Source organism: Lampetra fluviatilis, chromosome 30 (genome assembly GCF_964198595.1).
Source record: "Lampetra fluviatilis chromosome 30, kcLamFluv1.1, whole genome shotgun sequence".
In the NCBI taxonomy this organism is placed as follows: Eukaryota; Metazoa; Chordata; class Hyperoartia; order Petromyzontiformes; family Petromyzontidae; genus Lampetra; species Lampetra fluviatilis.
Window position 1 is genome coordinate 12,466,046 of NC_136304.1, and position 13,573 is coordinate 12,479,618.

Here is a 13,573-nt window from a genome sequence, read left to right on the forward strand (position 1 = left end):
TCCGAGCCGAGGGCGACACCATATGGCGGCACGGTGCAGGTGGCACCGGTAAGGACGACGGGCCGGCGTGCTGCAGGCGCTCTTCCACCTCCAACCCAGTTTATATATAAGCTCCTAGCTTGGTAGTGTCTCATTCTTCACCTGAAGACGGCTGCTTGCGTTGTAGCCGAAACGTCGTGAGAATTATTTCATTTTATTATGTTTTATTTTTATTATTTTATTACTTCCCTTCTACGTGACTTTACCGAAAGAACCAAGAAGAACAATCATAAGGTAAAATGCTGCTTGAAAAATCTGAAGAACACTGAAATACGTCTATACAATACACAGATAGTAGCTTGTATTCACTTATATATAGAACATTAACTTGTACAAAGGTATAAATAAAGGTGTAGCCCTGCCCATGGCACTGCTGGCAGAAGGGCCTTCACTTCAAGAGAGCCCTGTTTTATCGAACTGGCTACTGGCCTATAGAAAAAACGTGCGTGTTTAACACTAAAAATGATTGCTCCAAGTTACAAAAGGTGTCCGTGCGATCGCTGTCCCCTGGTGGAGGGGGAGATCCGCGAGGTGGGGCGCTTACCTTTGGCGTGGAAGAGCGAGGAGTGGATGTGCTCAGCAGCGAACGGAGACAGGGTGGAAAGCAGCAGTCTGAGGCACAGCACACCAAGCGCCATGGTGTACACAGTGTTACAACAAGGACACACAGCACCAGCAGTGTACGAAATTATTTCCTGCACGCCAAAGCAGACAAACTGATGACAAAATCCTCGAGCAATACCAATTTTACGTTCGTTAGTAAGAGACCAAAGCAAGCCAACCAGGGATGCTAACATCCCTACACTCTCAAGGGTCGATTTCAGAAAATGTTTTTTCTGCCAGTCTTTACTAACAGCATTTACCATTAAAGATAAATAACGATAAAGTTACTCATAATACAGTTTTTTGGGTTAGATCAGGTAAATGTTTTTCCACAAGTATGTGTGGTTAATGCAGACTTGATGCCTTGCAGAAAGAAATCTATTTGGTGCTTCAACATCTTAGCACCTTTTGATACTGGCAAAAATGTCCCATAGATATAAATGTCTCGTTAAACCACCATCACCCGCCAATTAGTAAGGTTTGCCATGGAAACAAAACGTGCCAATTAGTTACTAGTTCAGCACACCGGTGTTGGAGAGCATACCCACAGCATTTACAATTCATATTTACGTGACATTTTTTTAAGAATAATAATACATAATGAATGACAGATTCATGAAATATAACACGTTTTTTTCATAACAAAGAAGAAAGTAAAATCTCAGCTTTTATGGCCGACTGGTCTTTTAAATTAACTCCTGGGGTTACGACTCTGATATACCGGACGTACCAGGTGGAGTCAAGTTTACGTCGTTAGCGCAACGCCAATCAGCAGGAGGTGATTACAGCGTATAGAATGAAACGAACAACTAAAAATCACAAAACAATCAGGCAATAACCGAGCAACTGGTCAAGGACACAAGCGATTTATGCTCAGATGAGCATCGAGACAGCGGTCGTCTCTCCTGAAAGCCCTAAGCCAGTGGTGGCACATCCACATTCTAATGGCAGGCCAAGTCCATCAAAAGGACAACCACCGGTGACTTTCCCACAAAGTGGTTCTCATTGAGCTCAGTTAACCTCTAGATGGGATTGAACTCGTAGCCTTCCGACGTGCTAGCCGCTCGCTCCACCGCCGAGCCACCGGGCCCCGGCAACCAGAGAACCAACCAAACACCACCCCGCACCAGCCCCGGCAACCAGAGAACCAACCAAACACCGCCCCGCACCAGCCACGAGAACCAGAGAACCAACCAAACACCACCCCGCACCAGCCACGAGAACCAGAGAACCAACCAAACACCGCCCGCACCAGCCACGAGAACCAGAGAACCAACCAAACACCACCCCGCACCAGCCACGGCAATCAGAGAACCAACCAAACACCACCCCGCACCAGCCACGGCAACCAGAGAACCAACCAAACACCACCCCGCACCAGCCACGGCAACCAGAGAACCAACCAAACACCACCCCGCACCAGCCACGGCAACCAGAGAACCAACCAAACACCACCCCGCACCAGCCACGGCAACCAGAGAACCAACCAAACACCACCCCGCACCAGCCACGGCAACCAGAGAACCAACCAAACACCACCCCGCACCAGCCACGGCAATCAGAGAACCAACCAAACACCACCCCGCACCAGCCACGGCAACCAGAGAACCAACCAAACACCACCCCGCACCAGCCACAGCAACCAGAGAACCAACCAAACACCACCCCGCACCAGCCACGGCAATCAGAGAACCAACCAAACACCACCCCGCACCAGCCACGGCAACCAGAGAACCAACCAAACACCACCCCGCACCAGCCACGGCAATCAGAGAACCAACCAAACACCACCCCGCACCAGCCACGGCAATCAGAGAACCAACCAAACACCACCCCGCACCAGCCACGAGAACCAGAGAACCAACCAAACACCACCCCGCACCAGCTACGGCAATCAGAGAACCAACCAAATACCACCCCGCACCAGCCACGAGAACCAGAGAACCAACCAAACACCACCCCGCACCAGCCACGAGAACCAACCAAACGCCGCCCCGCAGCAGCCACAGGAGCCTGTCGGCAAACCAGCCGTGCGCAGACAGCGCAAACTCACTTGCGCTTGTAGAGATTGCAGGAGGCAGGGAGGCACTCGCGGTACACTAGCTTGGGCACAGGGTACACCTCCGTCGGAAAGAAAAAGGGCGAGCGAGTCTCCTGGCGCTCAAAAAGGTCCGGGTGGTTGCACACCTGCACAAAGAGCGGCCAGCAGACACACACATGTACCCACGGCTCCACGCCCACGGTATGCCCACCCACCCGCCCGCGGTATGCCCACGCATGCATGCACCTTCCCACCCATGCACCTACAGGAACGGGCACGACATAACAGCCCGCAATGTTAATAGCAAGCTCAACGAATGTCGTATTTTGAAAGCATTCCTAACTCTTTAAAAGTCTAAGAGGAATTTTTATTCCGCCTCAACCATTAAATGCCATCGGACATTACATGCAGGTTTGTAATACCCCACCCCTACACAAAGAAAATGTAATATTATACTCTTCCCTGATGGAAAATGTTGCTGGCAACCATAAATCCCTCTTCATCACCATAAACTCCGCACTATATCGCCATAAATGATCTTGTTCTATCCCATGCCTCAGATAAAAAAACATCCAAAACTGTAAATATGCAGGAAAATCTTTTTATCTCAAGGTTACAATCAGGGACGGTCGGTGAGAACAAGTACCACCTCCACAGCCGCCCCACTACCCCCCAATTAAGAGGCTGCCGTGAGCACGCCATGTTCGTTGGTGTGTCCGTGCACGTGTGTGCGCGTGCGATTGTGCGTGTGTGAGAGCCATGCCTTGCGGAACTGCATGACTAGGTTCATGAGGCTGCTTGTGGTGGTGTGGGCGAGCTGGGTGCCCATGGACGACTGCAGCAGATCCTCAATGGAGATCTTGTTTTTGAGGCCCTGGTATAAGAGCCGTTGCCTCGAATTCAAATGGCAGTAGACCAGCACCTCGATCTGCAATGTAAAAGCACACAGAGGACATGTTATTGCAAAAATGTAGGCAATACAGAAGCCCCAAGTCACCCAATGCCAGACTTGTTTGTGCCCACTACATAGCATTGCAGTGCACTTTTCACAACCACGCAGCATCATTAATGGGTGGCAGCAAGGATTATATTCATGACGTCATGTAAATATCCACTTCTTGTGCATGGTTTAGTGAAGAGCAACTTAAAGCTCTATTATGTCTAAGTTAGAAAGCTGCGTGATGGTTTCAGGTAAGGCTAAATGATTTCTGCTGCCTCGGTTCCAAATGCGTCTTCCGTGGTCGCCGCTACCTCGCCTGGTATGCAGGCCGTGGATTCGATCCCGACCGTGATGCCTGTATATTTGAAGTTTGCAGGTTCTCCCCATGGTAGCGTGAAGATGGGTACAAACTGAGCAATCATTGGAAGGATGTTATTAACCAGGTAAAGTCTTAACTGACTCTGATGTTTCCATCCTACAGGCCTATGTCAGCTGTTATTTACGACTCTCTCTGTCTCTCTTTCGGTATGCCTCTCTCTTAGATCTCTCACATATCCTTTGGATTGCACTCTCATGCTCACATGTCCTTTGGATTGCGCTCTCATGCTCACATGCCCTTTGGATTGCACTCTCATGGTGCTAATCTCTCATTAATACTGCTGTTGTGCGCATATGCGGGCATGATACTCGTATGCGGCGACGGAAGCTCATTCATGCTAATCTCCCTCCCTAATCCCTCTCTCCCTAATCTCCCCCATTAACACAACTAACGTGCTTGCATCCATGGATGTAATTCCTTTCAAGCTCAGACCCCGCTTGCTTGCCCATCGCCACATATATAACCTTGTTGTAACTGCTCTCTCACTGGTTCAGCAGTTCCACTGCTGGATTCTATTTTTCCCACCTGAGGACGACCGCTTGTGTTGCGATCGAAACTTCGTGATTTATTTTATTTTATACCTACGTGACTTTACCAAAAGAACCAAAAAGTATGGATTCCTGCAGTCACGAAAGCTTCAAATCAAGACTTAACTTCTATTTAGCAATCTTTGGAAGAATGTCATCAACCAGGCTATGCGTTGTGTGTTAACCGACTCTGTGGCATTACATTACACTTCCTATTTTACTAAATTCTGCTTTCTCAAACTTCCGATTTTCTTACTCTAAATATTGCCATGCTGCTTGTTTATAGTACATTGTCTCTCCTCCGGCCACTATGGTCCAGAATTCCACAACTATTCTTTGGAGGAGTGTGGTCTGCCTCTGGCCACTGTGCTCCGGAATTCCACACAACTCTCTCATTGTCCTCTGCCCGCCCCCCTCTCTCTCTGCCCCAACCCCTCCCCCCCTCTCTCCATTCAAAGCCTCCACACAGTGGCGCTGTCTTTCTTTTTGTCATTCTTTGGGGGAGCGTGGTCAGCCAGGTGGAGGGTGTTGGCTGTTGTGTTGTCCGGCTTTCTGTTGTGTTGCATTGTGTTTCTAAGTTCACTATGTTTTATATTCTTACCTTGTGTTGCAATGGATTTTCTACGTGACTTCACCGAAAGAACCAAAGAGGAAAAGCATTCCTGTAAACTGTGTCAGTCACATATGTGCTGACCACCCGGCCGACGGTGCCATGTGTAACGAACACTGTGCTGACCACAGCAGGACGCAAACTACTCTGTTCCTTGCGCAGTGTGCAGCGCGCATGCAGGACGTGCACCGTACACACACGGTGAGTGCCGTGTATGCCGGTGCAGTGCATACAGGCGGTCCCGCGGGCGCACACCTTATCGGAGAGCTCATTCTCCACGTCCTTCTTGATGCGCCGCAGCATGAATGGCTTGAGGATCATGTGCAGCCGTGACAATTGGTCTGAGGGAGGCGAGGGCAAAAACACACGTTAACTATTTTGGGACAGACTCCAAAAAATTCTGCTTGTAATATAAATACATTATAATCTGTATGATTTTCAACATCTGTGATGTCACTGGAAAAGCAACTTCCTTGACCTTTCAATTGGTACACAACGCTCGCTGACATACGTTCCACTATTAGGGCAGCGTTCACCTCAAAAGTGCGTCATGGGTAGTACAGAGCCAACACAGCCATTTCCTCACCGTAGCAGACCGAGGATCAACCGTGTCACAGTCACAGCACATATCACATAAACAATGTGGCCTTAAAACACGGATGTTTCAAATATCTGCATACAACCCAGATCTGGATGGAATCCGGACATATTTTCACTATTTGGATACAGCCTTATAAAATTATAAAATCAAACAAGGTATTTGTTTTAGGTTTTGCATTGTCACGTGTGGTCTGGGAGGTGTTGAAGAGAGAGGGGGAGAGACGAGGGAAGAGATGGTGGAAAGGGAGGGTGTAGTGAAAGGGGAAGACGGTGGAGTTGGGGAGCGGAACTCACTCTCGTCGATTACAGACTTGTTCTCGGCGTGGCTCTCGATGTCCTTGGAAAACCACTCGTTGAACTCCTCGTGAGAGTCAAACAGTGTGGGCATGATGAAGTGCAGCAGGGCCCAGAGCTGGCCATCGCAACACGCAGGCAGGCACACACGCAAACACACACACACGTGTAAGCGCGGGATGCAGGCAGCACCCACGTGGCAGCAAACAAACCCAGAGTGGCAGTGTAGCAAGGCAGGTGCCAACGCAGTAACTACGCACGTTCACAAACCACCACACAAACTGCACAAATTTCTGATTAAAATAGTTGTCCGGCATTCTGAAAGAAGCCACCTCTGGTGTGCCTATTTTACAATTATTTTAATCCCCTACGGGTAACAGGAAGCAGAGCTCACCTCCGCCATGGTGTTCTGGATTGGCGTGCCAGTCAACAGCAGCCGGTTCCGGCACTGGAACTGCAGCAGGATCTTCCACCGCACACTGCCGCATGACACGCACACAAGACAACCACCACTGTAATTCACAGCTGTATGCTGTTGACATTACCACAACTACGCAAGGTTTGGAACATGCTGCCTTAATAATAACAGCTTATACAGGCTAGGAGAAGTGTGTGTGTGTGGTGCACAGATGAGATGTGTGTGTGCTATGCTGACCTTGTGCTGCTCTTGAGGGCCTGTGCCTCGTCCAGTACCATGTACTGCCACTTAACGCGTTGGAAGTACTTGACGTCCTGCACCACCAGCTGGTAGCTGGTAATCACCACGTGGAACGGTGCGTCCTGCGTGAACAGGGTTTTCTGCAGGGCGGCACGCGCGCACATGCACACACGGTGGCCGCAGTCATGGAAACTGTATCCACACAATGTCTTCATAGGGATGGGTATAAAGACATCGAATACCCACATTAACAAAAGTGGGTATTGGATGTTGACAATGATCATTGGCTGCACAGTCAATGTTCCTCATGTAACCAAGTACAAAATCAAACATGTTTGTGTAAATTGTGTTCTGTTTTGAAATGCTTGAAGACTCGTGATATTTCTAGTAACAAAGGAGACATGGACTATGATATATATGATGGGGAATATTTTTAATGAACATTTTTCTGAAATTTAATTACAATTATATATATTTGGGCCAAAACGCCCAAAGATCATGGCCTACTCCAGTGAAGTAATTCACGGGTCTCTAACATCCAATTAACAAGAGACCGGGCACTCTAGAAAAGCGCTGCCAACATTCTAGATTTGAAGCTTTCGTGACTGCAATGATTCATACTCTTAGGTTTTTTCGGTAAAGGCACGTAGGGAAAAATAAATAAATAATAAACATCTATCATAAAATTTGATAATAAAAATACTAGAAATAATAATGGAAATTAAATAATAAATCACGATTTTTCGGAGGCAACACAAGTCTCCGTCATCAGGTGGGACCGTCACAGCTAGATTTACTGTACCTTATTTCTAGTATGTTTATTATTTATTATTAAACCTGATTATTTATTTATTTTTACCTACGTGACTTTACCGAAAAAACCTAAGAGTATGCTGCCAACATTCCCAGGCAGCGAAAGGTCCTGATTGGCTTACTGAGCCTAATTGGGATACTTCTTTCACCTCATGACACCAATGATAAGAGTTTTTAAAAATCTGAATTTAACAAGCAGTTGTACAACATCACTGATATCCTGTATGACACCACTAATGGGATCAAGTGTCAAGAATCTTCATCTATTGATGTTCTAACTTATGTCTGATATTATTATAAGAACATCATCTTTAATAATACTTTGTGACTTGCAATTGGCTATGTTCATTCAAATCAGTGAACATGGGCCAATTTTGACAAGGTAACAACAACGGTGCGATTCCCCGCAACACCGTTGCCCCGTCTCCGTCCCCGCCTCCCAGCGGCTCGCCAACACCGCCGCCAATCGTGGCGTCGTACTATTTGTCCAGCCGTGCCGTCGAGTCACTCACTAACATTTCGACAGAGGAACGCGATAAAGGGTCGGCCTGACGCGGGTCTTGTCGATAAAACGATCAGCAACATCCACACCAAACCCAGCGTGAAACTCAAACATCAACCAAGCCCCCAATCCATCAGAAAGGTCCCTCAGGAAATTGCTCTGCCATTTTCTGACAGCTTCTGCAGTGGCACCAAGGTGGCGAGATGTTAACTACCTCGCCCAGTATATAGGAGGAAGTGGGTTCGATCTAGACATTGCGTGTCCTCCCTGTGGTCGCGTAGATTTTTCTCAAAGTTCTCTGGTTTTTCCTTCCACATTTAGAATCAACGTGCATTTAGAGTATTGGGCAGCTATACATTTCCAAACATTTATGCTATTTTGATGAGCGATAATTTGTGGCCAGGTCGCTTTTGAAAAAAAAGCTATATAAGATCAATAGTTTTTAGTTGAATTTTACCAAATACGTCATGCAGAGATTAGAGTGAGTTTATGATTATCAAGGTTGACACTACGGGCAATTGTTCCCCCTTCACACGTCCTCAACGGGATCAAAGCAAGCCACAGCACAATGCAGAGCTTGAACGGAGGGTGCACCCCTACCTGGCTCCAGAACTTGCGGATCACCTTCCTGTCGTGAGGATTTCCCCAGTAAGGCAGCACCTGTCAGACAAAGGGGGATCAATGTGAGCGGTGACAAATCCCACGCAACTACCAGTCGATTAGACAGCTAGTGCGCATGTTAAGTACCAAACTGTAGTGCAAACGTGAAGCATGTTAATATGTGTACACTTGAGAGTACGAGTGATCATAAATCATGGAGAAGTGCCACATTTGTCTATTGTCCAAATTGTTTTAAATTATTTTCTACTGGTCCCATTATTTCAATGTTTGCTATAATTGTTTAACTTAAAAAAAAAAATGTATACAGGCATTAGAACTACGTGATAGCCCCCCCACCACCACCCCTCAAAATATCCCACGTGGTAACAGCAGGGACTCAATGTGTAAAATACACACATGTTAACTAATTGGAAAGTGAAAACGGTCACTTGGCTGACCGTGCCAACACTCTAAAAAAATCCATAGAGAAGGTACACCGCTCCATCCCATCGTCTCCACCATTAACTCACCCACCGACAAACTGGCACGATTTCTGTCTGAGACCCTGCTTCCATTCACTGGCAAGATCACGTCAGCTGGACTTAACTCAGCTCACTTGGTTTCTCTAATCAAAGACATCTCACTGTCTCCAGATGATTTGCTTCTCAGTTTCGATGTAGTCTGTCTGTTCACCAAGGTACCTGTGCCTGACACCATTGCCAACTTTGGTGAAGCACTGCCTTACCAATACTAACTACACCTGGAATGGTAGGTACATTCACAAACAAGAGGGTACCCCAATGGGTTCGCCCTTATCGCCAGTGGTAACGAATGTTTTCATGGAGAAATTTGAGACAGATGCCATCCAGAAATCCACCCTACGTCCTTCCTTGTGGAAGAGATACGTAGATGACACGTTCGTCATCTGGCCACATGGCAGCCAGCACTAAACCAATTCTTCAACCACATCAATTCCATACACCCAGCCATCAAATTCACCATGGAAGTGAAAAAGGATGGCAAGTTACCATTCCTGAATGTTCTGATCGAGATGAGACCTGATGGCTCGATGGAACATTCTGTCTACAGGAAAGCCACCTACACGGATGCCTATCTAAAGCCTGACTCCCACCACCATCCAGCCCACCTAGCCAGTGAGCTGGAGCACGTACAACAAACGCAATATCCAGGTTCGTTTCAACACAGTACACAAAATCCGTGGTTTGATGCCATCGGTAAAGGATGTGATTCCTTGACATGCAATATCCTGGTATCTCCAAACTAAGTTGTGGCTGCAGCAGCAGTTACATTGGGGAAACGAAACGACATGTCTCGGATCGTGTACGCGAACACAAGGCAGATCTGAAGCACAGTAGGACCAATACCTCTGCCGTTGCTGATCAGTTTTAACGCTGTGGGCACACACGAAATAGATTTTTCCAAGACGAAGGTACTCTGCAAACCCACTGGCTATCATCAGATTTGTTCATGAAGCCATCCAGATATATAAACACAGACAACTTCCGAGAAGATGGGTACAAATTGAGCAATCATTGAAAGGACGTAATTAACCAGGTAAAGTCTTAACCTGCTGTGATGTTTCCATCCTTTCTGCGATTTTAGCCGACTCTGAGTTGCATTATTAGGTTGAGTGTCTTTGTACTTGATGGGCTGGATGTCCTTCTCGCTCAGTCATCGATGCTGCGACATACTAGGCAAGTCACCGATGCTGCGACATACTAAGCTCATGCATTGACATGCTAATTTCTCACAATACAATAGCCACTTCCACAGCCTTCAGGGAGACTATCTCTAGCCCCGCCCTCTGACCCTAAGGCTGCACCCATCTTAGGCCTATATAAAACCTTGTTTCAGTAGCTTTCTCTCTCTCACCTAAAGACGGTCGCTTGTGTTGCGATCGAAACGTCGTGATCTATTAATTTTCTATTTACGTGACTTTACCGAAAAAAAATCACAGAGTATAGATTCCTGCAGTCATTAAAGCTTCAAATCAACTCAAAAAGCCCCTTAAGCCAGAATTATGCATAAGTTATATTACCCAAAACAAAGTACTCATATTTTCACACAATCAGGCAGTAGAAGACCCATCAGGGCCTGCAATTTAGAAAGTTGATTATTACTCTCAAGCTTTGAGAGACTTCAGTTTTCCCATTTACTCCAACAAATTCCTTCCTGTCTTCTTACACTTGTGAACATTTTTGCTATGCTTCAGCCTTGACATGGTCAAAGTATTTCCAGCCACTGGCAGGTTTCTATGAAAACTGCAGCTGTTCACTAAGAACCGTAAATAAAGACGTGGGCTACTGAATAAGTGAAAATAAATGAAAAAGGAAAAAAAATCTGCAAGGTCATCAAAAATTATGTGTAGAGATGTTAATTACCTTGCTTTATTTGTAAGACTGCAATGCTTTTGACACTCAAGGTTTGAAGCACTGTTAGAATGTCTAAGTGCAAAGTGGAGGCTGAAAATAACTAAATGCCACCATAATAATTAACATTGCTGTTTAAACTCAGGAAAAAACATTGCTAATGATGCAGGCAAATGACCTTATTCAGATGAAATACACACGTCTATACATTTGTGTTCACTCATTAATTTCAAGTGTATCTCCTGCAGGGCCACACTGCGAGATGATGACATCCAGGGACAGAGAACGTGCATTTGGATTACCCGGGAGGGTAAAGGGTTGGGTTCAGTGAGCGAGTAAACTTGTAATTAAAAGTACTGGTGGCTTCAAGTGGCAAATATCAAGGGTGCAGCGAGGTATGTTAACCTACATCTGTGTGGAACAGTGAAGGGTGTGTGTGGTTGATTGAAAGTCTGTTGCTAAACCTAACTGGCAAAAACGATTTAAAGCAACATCTCATGTAAACAACCCTTTTTAAATGATGCAGGAAGCAATGCTTTATTGTACTGAGAACAGGGGTGGTGGAGAAATATTTATCGAAAGCCCAGCAAATAATGGATGCAGAGCGCAGATGCTGATAAGAGGTACATAGCGAAGTGGAATGGAGAGATGTTAATGGGCAGATAAACTAATTTGATTTCAGGCCATTTAATCAAACAGCTCTGGAATAAGGAACCATGGATTATGGCCACAGAGCAGGGTTAAGGCAAAGCCATCTTTGACAACAAAAAAACAACGTCAATAACTAAAGCACACAGTGCAAGAGAAAATACTACAAGCAGCACAGGGGTTGACTGCCACGTCCCATCTTTGAACAAATCGAGGTTTGTTGAAATATAAACATTGCTGTAATTTAATTGCAAGCTATTTTAAAATGCTGGATTTGTGATTAAATTCTGGCAAGCCGTGACTTTGAAAAAAGGAACACAAGGACACCTGACAAGTTATTTTGCAGTAGTCGGTCTAACATGGTGTGATTTCACCACTTTGTGGCAATGAGGTCCAATTGGGAATTTCTTCACCTTGTGACGTGGCATTGAAGGCACAATCGGCATTATCAAAAACATGATTCATCGGTCTCCGAGTCAGTCACTGCACTCACTTCAGGAATTTTCATCGTACAGAATCAAGTAACAACACATCATTCTGACCGCAAGGATTCAGAGACCTATGGTGTTGATGATGAGCTATGTCCAACATATTACCTTAGACCTTGGTTGAAAAAACTGACTGCACATTTTCACAATGCTAATCCTAGATAATTTGAAATGCTCTTCCTGTTTCTATTATTTGTCATGAGTTTGGAATAGTTTCGTAAAAAGACAATTTCCCAAAATAAGAATGTATTCGCTTTGGTTTGAAAAAATAATAATAACCCCACTGACAAGACAAGATGATATCTCTATAATTGAATACTAGTGGGAAGTACCCGGCGTTTGCCAGGGCGAAAACTATATTTAAAAACTCCACTAAAAACATAACATATACATACACAAATACAGAAAAAATTAATGTATGGATAAAGTATTTGTGCATACATTTTACGTGTTTAGGAGAATACAAGTGTAACAAACAAAAAAAATGGTAGTCCCTGCTGGCGACATTTACGACACATCGCAGCAGGTTCTCATTTGAAGCTGATTCGACGTAGGGGAGGTGGCACAGGACGGGTTCAGATAATTGTCACCGGTGTTGGCCGTGAGCGGGAATCGAACTCGGGTCGCCGGGTTCGTGGTGCAGCGCACTTACCGCTACATCACCGACACACACACATCAACTTACACACACACATGGACTTAAACACACACAAACATTGACTCTCACACACACATCGACACACACACATACATCATCGACTCACACCCATCGACTTTCACACACACACACCCACTCACACATCGACACACACACGGACTCACACACATGGACTCACACACACATCACGCACACACATATATGGACTCACACGCACACATCGACTTACACACACACATTATTACTTTTATATTTACTAAGTTTTAAAATAATAGTTTTCTATTCTTAGGTTTTTCGGTAAAGTCACGTAGGTAAAAAATTAAAATTAATAAAAGTAAAATAAAAATAAAATAAAAATCACGACGTTTCGGAGGCAACACAAGCTTCCGTCTTCAGGTAGAACCGTCACAGCACGATTGCTGTATCAAGTAAGAGAAATTCCAAGAAAACCGTCCTTGTATGTATATATACTGGTTGAGGGTGGGAGGAGCCAAGGCAGGCCCCTGGATATTATTATTGTGAGGTTGGTGCGGCTGAAGCACGCTGCTAGGAATGAGCCTTTGTTGTGTAGACTGGTTGAACTGGGAGGTTCCAAGAGTTGTTAAGGTGCGGCTGCTGTAAAGGTGCGGCTGCTGTAAATGGGACTGAGCCTTTGTTATGTAAAGGTTGGTGCGGCTGAAACCGCTGCACATTTACATCAGCCGCACTTTAACAACTCTTGGAACTTCTTCTTGGTTCATTCGGTAAAGTCACGTAGAAGGAAAATAATAAAATAATAAAAAT

General features: G+C 45.5%; 1 protein-coding gene across 2 annotated transcripts in view; it reads right to left on the reverse strand.

Annotated features, from left to right (window-relative positions):
• The window catches only part of INO80 (INO80 complex ATPase subunit), a 99,274-nt gene that overhangs the window by 46,061 nt on the left and 39,640 nt on the right, over window positions 1-13,573 (reverse strand). For both annotated transcript variants that reach the window (XM_078870646.1, XM_078870647.1), the window contains exons 16-23: window positions 8,607-8,666; window positions 6,689-6,831; window positions 6,428-6,512; window positions 6,034-6,151; window positions 5,395-5,480; window positions 3,447-3,611; window positions 2,696-2,829; window positions 584-651 (exon numbers count right to left, since the gene is read on the reverse strand). In XM_078870646.1, the coding sequence (XP_078726772.1) occupies window positions 584-651; window positions 2,696-2,829; window positions 3,447-3,611; window positions 5,395-5,480; window positions 6,034-6,151; window positions 6,428-6,512; window positions 6,689-6,831; window positions 8,607-8,666 (859 nt within the window). The remainder of the gene's footprint in view (window positions 1-583; window positions 652-2,695; window positions 2,830-3,446; window positions 3,612-5,394; window positions 5,481-6,033; window positions 6,152-6,427; window positions 6,513-6,688; window positions 6,832-8,606; window positions 8,667-13,573) is intronic.